The sequence below is a fragment of the Callithrix jacchus genome, chromosome 20 (assembly GCF_049354715.1).
Source record: "Callithrix jacchus isolate 240 chromosome 20, calJac240_pri, whole genome shotgun sequence".
Classification (NCBI taxonomy): Eukaryota; Metazoa; Chordata; class Mammalia; order Primates; family Cebidae; genus Callithrix; species Callithrix jacchus.
Window position 1 is genome coordinate 34,829,531 of NC_133521.1, and position 18,616 is coordinate 34,848,146.

At 40.0% G+C, this 18,616-nt stretch overlaps 1 protein-coding gene across 4 annotated transcripts in view; it reads right to left on the bottom strand.

Moving 5' to 3' along the window:
• The window catches only part of ADAMTS18 (ADAM metallopeptidase with thrombospondin type 1 motif 18), a 173,104-nt gene that overhangs the window by 96,730 nt on the left and 57,758 nt on the right, over positions 1 to 18,616 (bottom strand). For 3 of the 4 annotated variants that reach the window (XR_013530523.1, XR_013530522.1, XM_078358380.1), the window contains exons 3-6: positions 8,318 to 8,604; positions 4,504 to 4,697; positions 4,113 to 4,196; positions 2,416 to 2,575 (exon numbers count right to left, since the gene is read on the bottom strand). Coding sequence is in view for 2 of the 4 variants with exons in the window: in XM_078358380.1 (XP_078214506.1) it covers positions 2,416 to 2,575; positions 4,113 to 4,196; positions 4,504 to 4,697; positions 8,318 to 8,579 (700 nt within the window). In the remaining 2 variants the exon portion in view is untranslated. The remainder of the gene's footprint in view (positions 1 to 2,415; positions 2,576 to 4,112; positions 4,197 to 4,503; positions 4,698 to 8,317; positions 8,605 to 18,616) is intronic. The other variant, XM_035282470.3, reaches the window with a different exon arrangement.

The window sequence follows — 18,616 nt, forward strand, 5'->3', positions numbered from 1 at the left end:
CAAGGGAAAACATATATTCTGGTCTTTTTCTAGAGCAGAAAACATGACAATGCCTAATCAATGTGTGCAGATTAAATTCACTTTTCTCTGGTGCCTTATAATGGGATAAGTGCTTCTGTTCCCAAAGCTACCACTCTCTAAAAGCCGTTATAAAAGCATCCCGGCCAGCCCTTGAGTCTATCTTGAAATACAATGCAGTGTGTGAAAGTATCTTTCCAGTTTTGGGTCCTAATAATCAGTAGAACAAATCTATGTACCCATCTAGTATTAAATGCATGCTTGTGAACTGAATGTACCTATCTTATTGTCAAGATGGAAGTGAGATCATCTGGGAAATCTAATATAAATGCACAAGTAAGAGGTGGAATCATTCTCATTACTGCCATCATGGTCGGCACTAATGGTTACCAAATTCACACACTGCTATATGTCTAGTCTATGTCTATGTGTGTATGTACTTTTAGCTTAGGAAACCGAAACTGAGAGTGGTGAATTATCTTGTTCAATATCTCAGAGTCATAAATTCTGGACTCAGAAATCAAGCACAGACCTAGGAGAGGTCAAAGTGCATGTGCCATGCATCAGGACAGACCGCTTAAAGTGAGCTGTTACAGTTGGTGGAATTTCTGGTGTTTTATTTGTTTTTTCCAAGTCTTTTCTTACATTTTGGTCTCTGGTTAACAGATAACACTGCCTGCTTCTCAGAATCTCTCTTCAAAACATCAACAATGCATCGGATTATCATATGTCACTCTGCAAGTTCCAAACTCAGATTATGAATGGATATATACCATCTCTCGGTATAAAAATCCAATCCATGGAACAATTCCCAAAACAGTTGTGTTTTTGAAGATTATGATTAGTAATGAATTGTTAAAATAAACTTATTTATAGGACATAACAAAGAAACTGCAGAGAACTTGAGAAACATAAAAAATAAAATTCCTGGCTGGGCTTGGTGGCTCATGCCTGTAATCCCTGCACTTTGGGAGGCCGAGGCAGGTGGATCACCTGAGGTCAGGAGTTTGAGACCAGCCTGTCCAACAGGGTGAAACCCCATCTGTATTAAAAATACAAAAATTAGCCAGGCATGGTAGTGGGCACCTGTAATCCCAGCTACTCAGGAGGCTGCGGCAGGAGACTCACCTGAACTTGGGAGGCAGAGGTTGCAGTGAGCTAATATAGTGCCACTGAACACCAGCCTGTACTACAAGAGCAAGACTATCTCAAAAAACAAAAAATAATAAAATCCCTTATAAAGTCCAACCGACTGTCATCTCTAATGTATCATATAAGACATTATAAAGTACTCTTGAGTAAAAACATGAGAGGAATACATCACATAATTTCTCAGCTCCACAAAATTCTATCATCTATCTGAACTATTAGTTGTATCAGCAAACTGTGGCTCCTGTCTTCTGTCTTCTGTTTTTGTAAATAAAGTTTTATTATAACACATCTGCATTCATTTATTTACATATCACCTGTGGCTACTTTTTCAACAATACAGCAGAACTGACTAGTTGCCACAGAGACCTATGGCCTGCATAGTCTAACATATTGACTATCTGGCCTTTTACAGAGAAAGTTTGCTGACCTCTGATTTAGACAATCATCCATTGACTTTTAAAAAATGTTGAATTCCTATTATGTGCAATGGAATACACTAGAAAATATAGTATAGATGTAAGAGATACAATTCTTGCTATCACTGCCTTGTACAAATATGGAAGAACTGAGTACTTCAAAGTCTAGTAACTTTCTAAAGAAGGCACTGCGACCTAGTGGCACAGTTAGGTACCATGATGCTTATGGAATAACCTATAACTTTCTAGTTAAACTATGTATCTCACACCTCAGTAATCATCCATAGGACCAATAAAGAAAAATACAAGCCGGGAGAAGTGGCTCACACTAGTAATCCCAGCACTTTGGGAGGCTGAGGCAGGTACATCACCTGAGGTCGGGAGTTCAAGACCAGACTGGGCAACATGATAAAACCCCATCTCTACTGAAAATACAAAAATCAGCCAGGCATAACGGTAGATGCCTGTAATCCCAGTTACTTGGGAGGCTGAGGCAGGAGAACCTCTTGAACCCAGGAGGCAGAGGTTGCAGTGAGCTGAGATCATGCAATTACACTCCAGCCTGGGCAACAAAAGTCAAACTACATCTCAAAAAAAAAAAAAGAAAAAGAAAAAGAAAAAAAACAAAATGAACAAAGTAAATCGGCTCCCCACACTCTAAGTTCAGTTAAATAGAACAATAGTCACCAGTGGATACATGAGGTGACTCCACTATTTAAATATTATGTCTCTTTATTAAGGAAGGTAAGGGCTATCCGTCATTCATAGAAAGTTTCCATATTGTGTGTTTGGCTAACAGGTGTGTATGAAGGATCTGTTCATACCATACCTAGAGTGTCACATGGTTCATTCTTCCAAGAACAAATATCAAATCCCGTGAGTAAGATGGCATGATCATGTCTCTTGCCATTCTTTCCAATGAGGGCAGACTGCCATTGACAAAAACTATGCAGGGACTGGTCTGCATGATGGTTGATCAATAATCCTCCCTATGGGAAACCCACACAAATCAAAGTGTGAATTTGTCACAGAGATAAGAATGCTGAATCATTGAACTTGTACAGGCAAACACAGAAATATATTTGTAGAGAAAAAGATCAGTAGAGGAAAACACTTAGCTGAGGCAGGAGACAAAAAAATATCTATTTTAGGTACATGCTCACAATGTTTAAAGCAACTACAAAGTTTCTGTTGTGTGGCTTATGATTGATTATAGTTCCACAAAAAAAACCTGCCATCAGTTGGAATATCTTAGTTCATCCCACCTGGTACCACCTTTATAAAACCATTTTAACTTTTAAAACATGATAATAAATTAATGGTGATTAAGTTCAATGGCTTTTCTATAAAGCCTCATAATTTTTAATATAGATGTCAGAATTCCCAGCAAAACATTTGGCACCTCATAGGTTTCAATCAATCAATCTAGTGAAAATTCACTGAATGAATAAACAAATGATTATATGATTCCACCGGATAAGAGATGACCAACCCCTAAAATAATCATTTGTCAAACGTTTGCTTAGTCAAAACTGTTGACTTGGTCAAGTTTAGGGATTTTAGACAAGACCTTTAATTATCAGTGAATAAAGTTCTGGCTGGTTGCAATGTCCTTGGGCAACCTATTAGTAGGCGAAGACAAAAGTATCTCCTAACCAGCACACATCCTATCTTTCTAAAATTGCAAAACCCCTTTGACGAGCTGTTAACTTCTGTAGCTCTCCACACCTGGGCAATTAGATCAGTTTTTGTCTTGTCTGTCTTCCTGCTTTTTATGTTTTTTACTGGGGTTACAGATGAAGAGGAAAAGCCTCAGGGGACTTAAAAAATTGTCATTTGAATGGTAATCCCTATCTCAAAGAAACACAGTTTAAACATAAAAACACTACAAAGCAGTCAGTACCATGTAATTCAACACTTTATTACATGTTCTGGGTTTTATAATTTGCCCCATGTTTGTGTCTTGCATCTCACTGTGATCGATCCAAGGGCAGCTAAATACCCCTTGTTTATTCCCTGTATTACCTGCTATGGTACTGGGGAGACAGTAGGTTTACTACAATAATTTTCTGATGTCTTATCTTTAGCGTATTTTTGAAATATCCTTCTGCATCTACCAGCAATTACTCAGCATATCAAACTTGCAAAATCTAGCTGATCCTTAAATCCATGAGCAAATTCACCTTCTTTGCGAAGCCTACGTAACGTTTATATTTTTTATGTAATGTATTTATATTTCATATTCATGTTTACATTATGTATTTATATATTATGTAATAATACTTTAACATTTATATATATGTACATGCATTATATAAATACATTTAAATATAAACAATTATTTTCTGGTGTTTTAATTACGTGATTCCACAGCTGTTTTAGATTGTACTTTGAGGACAGAGTCAGTCTAGCTTCAAATTTAAGCAGCTAATGACTAGTACATGGATTCGCGCACAAAGGAGGTGATCAAGAATGGTATCCTGCATGGCAGACTGAACAAAGACATAAATGAAGTTCGCCACTTACAGGTTCTTGTTCCAGAAGAATTAGGCTCACCACAACCACATTTATGTCACTTCCAATAGTCCCATCTTTAAATAGGCCAGAAACCTATTGGAACAATGGAAATCAAACAAAATATCAAAATTTTCCAAACTCTATGAGGGAATCAATCAGACATGTTGGTTGAAGAACATAGGCTTCAATTTTACCAAATACGTGCACATATGAAGGGAATTTCCTCAAAATTCAACTTAAAAGAAACACAAAACCACATACGTAGCTATTAAAAGTAATGGCAGAAACCAGTTATATTTGCAGCAACCCAACACATCTGCTATTCAACCCATGCAAGAGAATTCTATGACTTTTATCTTCTTTGGAGACCCAGAAGGTTCATGGCACCCGCCCCCCTTACCATGTTCATTACTGTGAGAATGTACGTGGTGACATTTCCCTTGCCATGCTTTTCCACCATTTTCTTGTCTGCCACCACGAGAGTTTCCACATTTAGACCCTTTTGTGATTTTCCAGCTGATCTCCTGGGTCGCCCAGAGCTCCCATATTCATCAAACCTTAGATAGGTGTCCTCTGTGGGAGGCTTGGGAGCATCTATGATGAACATAAGAGCATTTGAAAGGGATATTAGTAGAGAATATCTGGATAAGACCAGCTGAGAAAGAAACTGAAACAAGGGAAGAAGAGAAACTAGGTAATCAGCCACTTTACCAATCCACCAACAAGTGATGCTGTCAGTGCCTGCCTGGATGCCTTGCATCTAGTATGTAGTCAAGAAAGATCCACTCAATAAATGTTTGGATTCATGGATGGGTACATGGATGGACTGGATAGGATGGATGGATGGGTGGGTGGGTGGGTGGGTGGGTGGATGGATGGATGGGTGGGTGGGTGGGTGGGTGGACAGATGGATGGGTAGATAGATGGATAAATAAGATGGTGGATGGATTAAAGGGTTGGTGGATAGAGGAATAAATGCATAAATAAATGGATAATGGATGCATGGATGATTCCAGTAACTCAAAAATGCTCTAAAATGTTTTATTTAAAAAAAAGAAAGAAAAAGAAAAAAGCTCTAGGCTAGGCATGGTGGCTCACACCTGTAATCCCAGCAATTTGGGAGGCAAAGGTGGTGGGTCACTTGAGGCCAGGAATTTGAGACCAGCCTGGCCAACGTGGTGAAACCTTGTCTGTACTAAAATTTCAGAAATTAGCCAGGTGTGATGGGGTATGCTTGTAATCCCAGCTACTTGAGAGGCTGAGGCAGGAGGATCACTTGAACCAAGAGGAGGCAAAGGTTACAGTGAGCCAAGGTCACACCACTGCACTCCATAAGGAAGTCTCCACTTTATGACCTCAAAAGTAACACCCAACCACACCTAGGCATGTATCTTTGAGATAGAGTGTCTCAGCGAAAGGGTAAGACTTCATCTCAAACAACAATAAAAACAACCTCTAATTCTAGTAAAAAAAAATCAATTTTGTGGAGAGAAACTTTGGAAGTAGAAAATGCTCATTTTGCTACTCAAAAACTGCAGAAATAGTGTTTGTCCTTTGGATCTAAATTTATTATGAATTCATTAAATATATCACTTTACATATTATTTTCTAAATAAAATGTAAACGGCTATAAAATACGACCCATGTCTTAGACTCTTGTTTCATCAACGCAAACTTTAACACAGCACATAAGAAGTGGTAAGAACTCTTTACTGTGATATTGACTTAGTTACTGGGTAAACAGCATAGTTGGGGGTGATATTAAAAACTGTATTAAGGCCGGGTGCAGTGGCTCATGCCTGTAATCCCAGCACTTTGAGAGGCCAAGGCGGAGGGATCACGAGGTCAAGTGATCGAGACCATCCTGGTCAACATGGTGAAACCCCGTCTCTACTAAAAATACAAAAAATTTGCTGGGCACAGTGGCACGTGCCTGTAATTCCAGCTACTCAGGAGACTGAGGCAGGAGAACTGCCTAAACCCAGGAGGTGGAGGTTGCAGTGAGCCAAGATCGCGCCATTGTACTCCAGCCTGGGTAATGAGCGAAAGTCCGTCTCAAAAAAAAAAAAAAAACTGTATTAAACACTTTTCATAACTGGTAGAGTGTGGGCACCAAATTAACAGAATGGATACTGGCCATTGAGCAGAGACCTCGAAGTGCCTGCTCAACCAGACATGATGCCTTCAGCTACGGGAGAACAACAACTACACACATTCCTGGGGTAAAAAATGGCATATGGAAAGCTCAGGAATTAACTGTGTACTAACTACTACACAAATATTTTAGTACTATAAACCCATCCAGCTATAATAGCAAACGTAGCTCTCCACAGAGTAAAATTAAAAGATCCAATTATTTAGAGTTAGATTTAAAAACTCAGGTTGGCCAGTTATGAGCTCAGGGACCTTGAGTCTCAGTTTCCTTGACTATGAAAACAGGTGACACCAGTTTATAAGGTTGCCGTAAAGATTAGCTTTGATGTCTCATATCGAGTATGTGTGACCACTATAAACATTATCACTATCCTTAATACAGGCTAAATTAATACTCTATACACACCAAATGGATGCTCCTTAATGAGGATATTTCAATGACACCAAAAAAATCAAAAACCAGTGAAAATGGTAGAAATAATCCCATTATTCCTCCTGATTACTATCTTCATAATATCAGTTCCTCTTCTCCATGAGAATAACCACCTTCTGGTTCTGCTATCCAAGTTGATACACACTTGCCCCATGTAGCTAATGAGCTACAGAAGAATTTAAAAGTTTAAAAAGCAGTACTTGATTTAGTTATTGAAAATCTTTTGGCGCCTGCCTCCTAGCACTTTGGGAGGTCGAGGTGGGTGGATCACCAGAGGCCAGGAGTTCGAGACCAGCCTGGCACACATGGCGAACCCGGCTCTACCAAAAATTCAAAAATTAGCCAGGTGTGATGGCGCATGCCTGTAATTCCAGCTACTCAGAAGACTGAGGCAGGAGAATCCCTTAAACCTGGGCAGTGGAGGTTGCAGTGAGCCGAGATCACGTCACTTCACTCTAGCCTGGGCAGAAGAGTGAAACTCCATCTCAGAAAAAAAAAGAAAATATTTTAATTATGTCCGAAACAACTTGAGTATGTAAATCTACTTTTTTGACCTTAATTTTATGCAAGTTAAATGGAGATTAAGTGTTTTCAGTAAAAATTTATCATATGAATTGACAGGTTTAAGTACTGTAAGTTTAAAATAAACACTGGATTTCCAAAACTTTGTATAAAAAAAGAATGTAAATCTCTCACTAATAATATGTAATATTGATTACATGTTGAGATAATATTTTGTATATGTTGGGTTAAATAAAATATTAAAATTCATTTACTCTTTTTTTAAACTTTTAAAACTTGTGGCTAATAAAAAATGTAAAAATGTGGCCAGACACAGTGACTCATGCCTGTAATCCCAGCACTTTGGGAGGCCAAGGTGGGCAGATCATGAGGTCAGGAGTTCGAAACCATTCTGGCCAACATGGTAAAACCCATCTCTACTAAAATACTAAAAATTAGCTGAGCATGGTGCCTGTAGTACTAGTTACTCGGGAAGCTGAGGCAGGAGAATCACTTGAATCCAGGAGGCAGAGGTTGCAGTGAGCCAAGATTGCATCACTCCACTCCAACCTGGCGACAGAGCAAGACTCCGTCTCAGAAAAAAAAATAATATAAAATTGTATGTAGGGCTTATGTTACATTCCTATTGGACATTGTGGTCCGCAAACAGCTGAAGGTTGTATCTAGGTCACAAACCATGCTCAAGGGTCCCTGCATTTCACAGCTACCTCCCACACAGGTTAATCTTCTTGTTTCTGGAAGTCTCTCCTTGATGTCCTCAAAAGGGACACCCAATCACACATAGACATTCATCTCTGATTTCTTTTATCACTGGAAATCTAGGTACTTTTCTCAAAAGCACAGAAATCAAGAAAAGATTGGGACCTATGGCATAAAAGTAGCAGATACTAAAAGAGCAAAAGAGAAACCCTATCTAAATCTTTCCTAGTTTAACCTAGAAGAATTGATCATCCAGCATGTGCCTGAGAGAGCTAATTGCTGGTCCTATGCCAAGACGGACGCTCAGGGTAGCCTCATTTTGACTTGCAAAGCTTGTACACCCAACGGCACTCAGGAAAACCTGTCGAGGCCCACATAAGAACAGAACAAGAAAAAGTTTCCTTACATACATTTCTTGCGTCGTCCACAAAAATGCTGCTTTTGCAACCTTCGATGGTGATACTCTGTCTCTCGACTCTGAGATGCATGGGGAATGTGACTTGGGGAGTAACCAGGATAATTCCGGCCAGAGCCGGGGTAGCCACGGTACCGCTGGACCTTCTCCTCTGCTGTCCTTTTGTACAGTACGTGAGGATGGTGACCCGCAGGGGAGCTGTAGTTGTGTTCCTGGGCCAGGAGCTGAGGTAATGGTGAGATGAGGAATTCATTTTCTCGTGTCCTTATTAAACCTGACTAAAAAGCCAAAAAAAAAACAAAACAAAACAGTCATGATTCCATGCATCCCTTTGTCAAAGGTTGGTTTCCAGCACCTGTTCCCTCACTACTTCCTGGATGCAGGCACAGGAGCTGAAAGTTTCACACATATTGCCTCATTTTAATCTGCACCATTACAAATTGCTATTATTACTATTATTGAGACAAGGTCTCACTTTAAAATCCAGGCTGGAGAGCAGTGGTGCAAACATGGACCACTATTCAGCCTTGCCCTCCCGGGCTCAAGTGACCCTCTCAGCTCAGCCTCCCGAGTAGCTAGGACTACAGGCACATGCCACCATGGCAGGATAATTCATACGCTTTTTTATAAAAATGGGGTCTATGTGGCCCAGGCGGGTTTTGAACTCCCGGCTTCCCAAAGTGCTGGGACTACAGGCATGAGCCAATGCACCTGGCCCGACAAGTTGCTATTATCATCACCCCCATTTACAAAGGACACCTGAAGCTAAGACAGTAAGCAGGAAAGCTAGCATGGGCACCCAGAGTTCTCCACTTTCAGAATCAGGGCTCACAACCGCTGGGCTGCCACTGCTGATGTCTGTGCCTGCAGGGCTGAGCCATGGACATCCTGCTGCATCTGCGTTTATGATCTGGCAGACACCTCGCTCACCTCTGGATAGAGTGATGAATATAAAAACATCCCTACTCATTCTCGAGGGATTCACACTTGTTTTCTTTCCTTTATTTTTTTTTCTGAGATTAGGTTTCATTTTGTCCCTTAGGTTGGAGTGCAATAGCACTATCATGGCTCACTGTAGCCTTGACCTACTGGGCTCAAGCAATCCTCCTGCTTCGGCCTCCTGAAAAGCTGGGACTACAGGTATGTAATACTACACTTTGAAATGGGGTCTCTCTATGTTGCCCAGGCTGGTCTCAAACTCTTGGCTTCAAGAGATCCTTTGGCCTCAGCCTCCCAAAGTGCTGGGATTAAAGGTGTGAGCCACCACTTCCAGCCCATCTTGATTCGTAACTGCTAAATCAATTAAAAAAAAAAAAAACTATCCAGGATGGCAGAGGAAGGCATGAGTGATAATCTCTAAGTGGGGGTCAAGAGAATCTGATATGTGGTGCTATAATGAGGAGACATATTTGTCATCAGAAAAAAAGGGGAGACCCTGGGAAGCCCATTCAATCACAATTTCACTTTCCAAGTTGATGGCACAGTATGTATATCTTTGTACCTGATTTTGCTGCCATGATGCACCCTTTCCTTTCTTTCAGCAAATGCTGTCCTCTATCTTCTCTAGATATCAGAGTTCCCTGAAATCCAAGACCCCTGCTGGGGAAAGCGTGGTCTGCAGACCAGTAGCTTCAGCCTCACCCAGGAGCTTGATAGAGATTCAGAATCACAGGCCTCACCCCAAAGCTGCTGGATCAAAGTCTGTGCTTCACTTATATCCTCACATGTTTATAATGTTCTCTTGGGACCCTTCGTATTTCTGTGGTATCAGTTATGTCGTCTTTTTCATTTCTAATTTTATTTGAATCTTCTTTTTTTCCTTAGTCTAAGCTAAACGTTTGTCAATTTTTTCTTTTTATAAAACCAACTTTTTGTTTCACTAACCTTTTATATTCTTTTTTCGTTCTCTATTTCATTAATTACTGCTTGGATCTTTATTATTTCTTCCTTCAATTAATTTTGGGGATTGTTATTTTTTTAAATTCCTCGAGGTGCAATATTAAGTTGGGTTTTTTTTTTTTTTGAGATCTAATTTTTTGATGTAGGTGGTTATCACCAACAAATTTGCAAACTTAGAAGGAACAGAGAAATCCTGGACAAAGACAGCCTACCAAAATTGAATCGAGAAGAAATAAAAAATCTGAACAAACCAATAATGAGTTAATGAGACTGAACCTGCAATAAAAAGCCTCCCATCAAAGAAATCCCAGGACCTGATGGCTTCCTTGCTGATATCTACCAAATTTAAGCAAGAACTAATATCAATCCTTTGCGAACTATTCAAAAAAATTGAAGAGGGGAGAATTTTCCAAACTCATTCTACATAGCCAGCATCATCCTGATATCCAAACCAGACAATAACAAAAAGGAAAGCTACAGGCTAATATACCCAATGAACATAGATGTGAAAACCCTCAACAAAATACTAGCAATCCAATTTCAACAGCACATTAAACACATCATTCACCATGATCAAGTGAAATTCATCTCAAGGTTGCAAGAATAGTTTAACATACATTAATCAACAAACATGATGTACCACACTAACAGAATCAAGAACAAAAAAACATAATTTTAATAGATGAAAAAAATGCATTTGATAAAATTTAACATCTTTCATAATAAAAACACTTAACAAATTAGGTATAGAATAAGTACATCTCAGCCAGGCATGGTGGCTCAAGCCTGTAATCCCAGCACTTTGGCAGGCCAAGGCAGGTGGATCATGAGGTCAGGAGTTTCAGACCAGCCTGGCTAACATGGTAAAACCCCATCTTTACTAAAAATTCACAAATTAGTCAGGTGTGGTGGCAGGCGCCCGTATTCCCAACTATTTGGGAGGCTGAGGCAGGAGAATCTCTTGAACTCAGGAGGCAGAGGTTGCAGTGAGCCTAGATCGTGCCATGCACTCCACACTGGGTGACAGAGGGACACTCTGTCTCAAAAAATAAAAATAAAGAGAAAGTGCATCTCAACACAATAAAGGCCATATATGACAAACTCCCAGCTAACATCCTACAGAATGAGGAAAAGTTGAAAGAAAGCCTTTCTTCTAAGATCCAGAACAAGACAAGGATGCCCACTTTTACCACTTCTATTCTACATAGTACGGGAAGTCCTGGGTAGAGCAATTAGGCAAAGGAAAGAAATAAAGGGCATTCAATTTGGAAAATAGGAAGCCAAATTGTGCCTTTTTTCAGACAATATGATCTTATAAACAGAAAATCCTGAAGAAACCATCAAAAAACTATTAGAATAAAGGAATACAGTAAATTGTAGGAAGCAGAAATCAGTAGCATTTCTATATGCCAACAGTGAGCTATCTGAAAAAAAAAGTCAAGAAAGTGGCCAGGTGCAGTGGCTCACGCCTGTAATCCCAGCACTTTGGGAGGCAGAGGTAGGGGGGATCACCTGAGGTCAGAAGTTTAAGACTAGCCTGGCCAAAATGGTGAAGCCTCATCTCTACTAAAAACACAAAAATTAGCTGGGTATGGTGGTGGACACCTGTAGTCCCAGGTTCTCAGGAGGTTGAGGCAGGAGAATCACCTGAACTCAGGAGGCAGAAGTTGGAGTGAGCTGAGATTGTGCCATTGCACTCCAGCCCGGACAATAAGAGCGAACCCTGTCTCTAAAAAAAAAATCAATAAAACAATCCCACTAACAATAGCTACCAAATATATGTGTGTGTGTGTGTGTGTGTGTGTACAAATTTAACCAAGGAGGCAAAGATCTCTACAATGAAAACTATAAAACGCTGATGAAAGAAACTGAAGAGGGTGTAAATAAATAAATATTCTGTGTTCATGGACTGGAAGAATATTCTTAAAATGTTTCTACAAGGCTGAATGCAGTGGCTTATGCCTATAATCCCAGCACTTTGGGATTTGAGATTGTCCTAGGCAACATAGTAAGACCATGTGTCTACAAAAGCTACAAACATTAGCCAGATGTGGCAGTGAATGCCTGTAGTCCCAGCTTCTTAGGAGGCTGAGGAAGGAGGATTGCCTGGGTCTTAAAGGTGGAGGTTGCAGTGAGCCAAGGTGGAGCCACTGCACTCCAGCCTGGGTGACAGGCGAGACCATGTCTCAAAATAAAAATAAAAAAAAAAAGAAAACATAATCCTAATATTCATATGGAACCATGAAAGCAGCCAATGCAATCTTGAGTGAAAAAGAACACAGCTGGAAACATCACACTACTCAATGTCAACATATATTACAAAGCTAAAATAATCAAAACAGCATGGCATATGAATAAAATAGACACATAGAATAAGGAAACCGAAGAGAACCCTGAAATAAATCTCCTCATCTACAGCCAACTGATTTCTAACAAAAGCACTAAAAACACACAGTGGGGAAAGGATGGTCTCTTCAACAAATAATGCTGGAAAAACTGGATATTCATATACAGAAGAATGAAACTAGATTCTTACATCTCACCATATGTCAAAATCAACTCAAAGTGGATTAAAGACCTAAGTAAGACATCTGAAACTACTAGAAGGAAAGACTGGGAAAACACTTCATGACACACATCTGGGCAAGGATTTTTTTATGAAAAACTCAAAAACATAGGCAACTCAAGCAAAAATAGACAAATGGAATTACATCAAACTAAAAAGCCTCTTTACAACAAAGGAAACAATCAACAGAGTGAAGAGACAACCTGCAAAAATGGAGAAAATATTTGTAAACTATGCATCCAATAAGGGTTAATATCCAGGATACAGAAAGAATTCAAACAACTCAGAAGCAAAAATAATAATAATCTGATTTTTAAGATGGTCAAAAGACCTAAATAAATTCTTCTCAAAAGACATACGCATGGCCAACAGGTATATGAAAAAAATGCTCAACATCAGTAATTATCAGGGAAATGCAAATCAAAACCATCTGAGTTATTATCTCACCCCAATTAGAATGACTATCATCAAATGACAAAAAATAATAAATGATAGCATGGATGTGGAGAAATGGGAACTGTTAGATACTGCTGGCAGAAACATCAATTAGTATAACCATTATGGAAAACGGTATGAAGGTTCCTTTAAAAATTAAATGTAGTACTACTGTATGACTCAGCAATTCTACTACTGGGTATTTATTCGAAGGAAATGAAATCACCATGTCAAAGAGATATCTGCACTCTAGAGTTTACTGCAGCACTAGTCACAATAGCCAAAATATAAAAGCAACTTAAGCGTCTATCAACAAACAAATGGATAAAGAAAATGTGGTATATTGACACAATGGATTAATAGCCAAGCTATCAAAATCATGAAATCTTGTCATTTGTGTTAACATGGCATGGTCATCTCATGAGTTGTGGACTCGACGTGATGTCTAGAGCCTGAACTCAAAGACAGAGTCTTTCCTTCATTCACAAGCACACACTGGGCACCCTGAGTCATGGTCCTGTTCTGGGTGTAGCCACAAACAAAAGTGGTACACAACAAGTAAATAAAATTCACATTCATGGCCTTATGGAGGTTAGGGGACAAGAGAATCAATAGGCAAGATAAGTAAAATCTCACAACCTTAGAAATCCTACCCATCATATCTTCAGGATACACATCAGATAAACCCATCCTTCCACATCTACCCCACGTCATGCTGGTGGACGCTTGCATCTCTCATTTGGACACTTTCCATTAACTACCCAAATCCCACCTGTCCTGTCCAATAGGATCTCCCCACATCAGTCAGATTCCTCATCCGGCACAAATCAACTCCTTCCATTCATTCTGGTATTAATCACAAATTCCTGGTCCACTATTCTCTGCACAATCGACTCGCTGCAGACCCTGCCAGCTTTATCTGTCCCCTCTTCGTCTTCTCACGCCATTCTAAACAGGACGCTGCCTTCACTCTTTGAACCTACTAAGTTCTTTCATACTAAATGGCATTTTCACACATCTTTTTTCCTTTCCCCTACGGTCTTCTCCTATCAATTCACTTGGCTTTCTAGTGTTCATTGCTGATGTCTCCATTTAAACATCTTCTTCTCAGAGAAGCTGTACTCATGACCCTATTGAAAATTATCCTCACTCATGCAAAGGCTTAAGAATGATACGATGGATTTTGGTGACTTGGGGGAAAGTGTAGGAGTGAGGGTGAGAGATAAAAGAGTACTAAGTGGATACAGTGTCTACTGCTCAGGTAACAGGTACACCAAAATCTCACAAATCATCACTAAAGAACTTACTCATGTAACCAAACACCATCTGTTCCCCCAAAAACCTACGGAAATAAAAAATAAAATAACATAAAAAAATTATCTTCTCTCACTTCCAACTAATCTCAGGCCACAGTTTACTGAGTTTATGTCTATCTTCAATGACGGAAACAAAACACAACCCTCTCCCCACCATCCCTGATACGCAGTTTTACTATACACTCTGTGACAGCAGGGGCCACGTGAGTATCCCTGATACATGCCACATGATATCAGCTAGGAAATATTTGTTTCTCCAGACAGGGCATGGTGAAATCAGCACTTTGGGAGGCCAAGGAGGGCAGATCACTTGAGGTCATGAGTTCCAGACCAGCCTGGGCTACATGGTGAAACCTCATCTCTACTAAAAATATGAAAATTAGCCAGGCATGGTGGTGGCCGCCTGTAATCCCAGCTACTCAGGAGGCTGAGGCAAGAGAATCGCTTGAACCCAGGAGACGGAGATTGCAGTGAGCTGCGATTGCACCACTGCATTCCAGCCTGGGTGACAGAGTGAGACTGTGGCTCAAAACAAAATTGTTTCTTTATCCCCAGACTTTCATCAGAGTGGAGGGAATGCTGGAGTCATGCCAATATCAGAGGAAAAAACCAGACACAGGAAGTGACCATGTCAAGACTGTAACGCACATAAACTCAACTGTATTTCAGATGTGAGGCTAGGAGCATTCAGTGTAACACCTTAACCTAATCTCACAACTCCCTGGGAGGAAAACTCAGCAGAAAGCACAGGAGGAATTCAGGTCCCTCATTCTCTGCGTAGGGCCCTCTCTTCCAAGCCATGCCCTCACCTCTTTCAAGCTGCATGCTGACAAAAAACACCATTTACAGTCCCCTCACAGGGTAGAAGGAACCCGGCCTTCCTAACTTCCTTACTTGGCTCTACAATATCAAAGACTTAAGCCACCTTAAGTGCTTTAACTGGACGAACCGGTTTGGAAGCTTTCTATTTTCTCCCTGTTACATGCAAACTTCAGACAATTCAAATGCATAGAAAACTTCAATACTCAGAAAGCAATTTTTAAAAATAGTAATAATGGGCATCCTATATTGAAACAAACACCCTGTCTCACACACATCCTGTATTGAAACAAATACCCTGTCTGAATATGTCACCTTCATATTCAGAATGACAAGGACAAAAATCTTTAAGAATTCTTTGTAACAAAACAAGAATTTTACAGTGTTAGATATTTAAAAAGTATTATTTTTTGGCCTGGCACGGTGACTCACGCCTGTAATCCCAGCACTCTGGGAGGCTGAAGCAGGCGGATCATGAGGTCAGGAGTTCAAGACCAGCTTGGCCAACATGCTGAAACCTCGTCTCTACTATAAAATACAAAAATTAGCTGGTGGTGGCGGCTCATGCCTGTAATTCCAGCTACTCAGGAGGCAGAGGCAGGAGAATTGCTTGAACCGGGACCCGAGAGGCGGAGGTTGCAGGGAGCCGAGATCGGGCCACTGCACTCCAGCCTGGGCTACAGAGCGAGACTCTGTCTCCGAAAAATATATATTATTTTTCTGCTTTAGTTTGATAGAAAACATTGAAATCTAACCAAATAAATACATTTTATTGCGTAAAAATATAAACCCAATACACCCAAAAGGAGTCACATGTTTATCTGTGCAGTGTGTGAAGCATTTTGAGCTACCAAACACAAGCAACGTTCTGGCTGAGTGACAGTGAATAAGACGGATCTGTGGTCTCTTGTGGGGGAACCAGAGGCTAACCCAGCAAACATCACAAACGGGAATAAAATATTATTCCTTTGTATAAAGTGTAAAGAAAAAGATGGGGTTTCACCAGATGGGTCAGGCTGGTCTGGAACGCCTGACTTCAGGTGATCCACTTGCCTAGGCCTCCCAAAGTGCTAGGATTACAGGCATGAAAACCCATCTCTACTAAAAATACAAAAATTAGCCAGACATGGTGACACACCCCTATAATCCCAGCTACTTGGGAGGCTGAGGCAGGAGAAATGCTTGACCCGAGGAGTCAGAGGCTGCAGTGAGCCGAGATTGCGCCACTGCACTCCAGCCTGGGTGACAGAGCAACAGTCTGACTGAATTGTGGGAGTCACAGAAAAGGGGAGACTGCAGCTTCTACAAGTAGCTGACAAATTTAGTGTTAGAATGAGTGCACAATTAATTTTTTAAAGTTCAGTGTAAAGAGCTTTAAAGATCAGTGAAAATTAGGAAGCCATAAATCAGCTCCCTGAAGGCAAGGACCAGGTGTTAAGTGATTTGTAACCCAGTGTTTATACCTATTAAATAATCAAAATTTAAAAGACCTAATGAACCAATAATGTTTGCAGCAATAGAGCCAGAACTTCAAAATAGAATGTTATAAGCAAATCTCAAAGAAGTATCTTGAAATCATAATAAAAACATCCCCTTGGGCAGTATCATTATTATATTTTTACTTTTAATAAAGACTAATTGAGAGATATAACAAAGTAGCCCCAGTAGGCTGGATGGGAAAATACTAGCAAAGACATACTTATGATCATCAATAATCAAATTATTTTTCACTTTTTAATTTTTAATCTATCTGCAACAACTATAAAATCCTCTTGCCTCAGTCAAGATGTCAGATTCTTCAATTTTTTTTTTTTTAAATCTAAACAAGAACACTAAAGAGTAAGTCATTGACTGGTTGCCCAACATGTGGGAGAAATCTCAGTTCAGAATGAGGGAAAGACTGAAGAAAGTATAGTCAATATGAAATAGAAAGAAATTCATGGTCCAAGGGTTGGGGTGAGGAAGGAGGGAAAGAGACATCAGAAAAATTCACTAACCAGTGAAAAAAAAAAAAATGCTGACAAAGTCTTTCATTCAGGAAAGCCATTGGCATAAGAATGTTTAGGATTTCATTCAGCAAGAATGGGCCAGGTGTCACAGTGCATGCCTGTCATCCCAGCACTTTGGGAGTCTAAGGTAGGAGCATCATTCGAACCCGGGAGTTTATCAGTCTGGGCTACACTGCAAGACTCGTCTCTACTAAAATAAAATACTAGCCAAGTGTGGTGGCACATGCTGTAGTCCTGGCTCCTCAGGAGGCTGACGCAGGAGAATAGCGTCAGCCCACGAGGTCAAGGCTGCAGTGAGCTATGATGGCGCCACTGCTGTCCAGCTTGGGCAACAGAGTGAGACCTTGTGTTTCTCAAAAAAAAAAAAAATTACTGAGATAAAAATGGAATGCCACAAAGACAAAGATGTTAAAGAAAACGCTCAACATAGAAACGAAGCAATTTGGAGGCAAAATTTAAGCTTTGCTGGCTGCTAGCTGGGCTCAAGCATTCTGAACTTCCGTTTTTCCATCTGTTAAAGGGAATAGAAGTATTCCTAACTAGGGGTTTACAAAGAGTAAATAGGAGCATACACATCAGGCACTGTGCTACACTGCTAACTTCTCAGTAAATGCTAACATAAAAAACATTAAGCCACACTGGCTTTTGAAAAGAAAATGAAGGACTTGAGAGCATGACCAAAAACATTTCCCAGGGCCCATGTGAGAACAGGTGGAACCATTTGGACCACGCCTCAGGTCAAGGAGACAAATTCGGATGTTATTATTTCCTCAACACGGACCAACACTGATAACACCCTGGGTTCTCTATAAAATACATATTTTAAAGGAATCACTGTAAAATGTTTTGCCATCTGTATTTGCACATGTAGAGATGGTTTAATAGACAACTTGGCGGGTGAGCCCTCTAACACAGACACGTACAGCGAAAAAGAACACATGTTCCATATGCCTTGTGACTGTCAGAGGAATAAAATCTCACGTTTTTGGAGAAAAAAACAAAATGCACATTTCAACAAAGATTTGGCATTTCCCAACCATTCTTTGATATCAATATTACTGTCAATGGGACTCACAACACCAATACAATTTTGATGGGGATTTATGTTCTCCAGATTCATTTGTATACACGTTACATTCCTTCAAAAAACTGTCAGGCACAGTCAATCCAAATTTAATCATATATTGTCAGTACTCCAAAATTGCTCACAGTCTGGTGAGAAAGACACGAAACTAACAAGAACCAC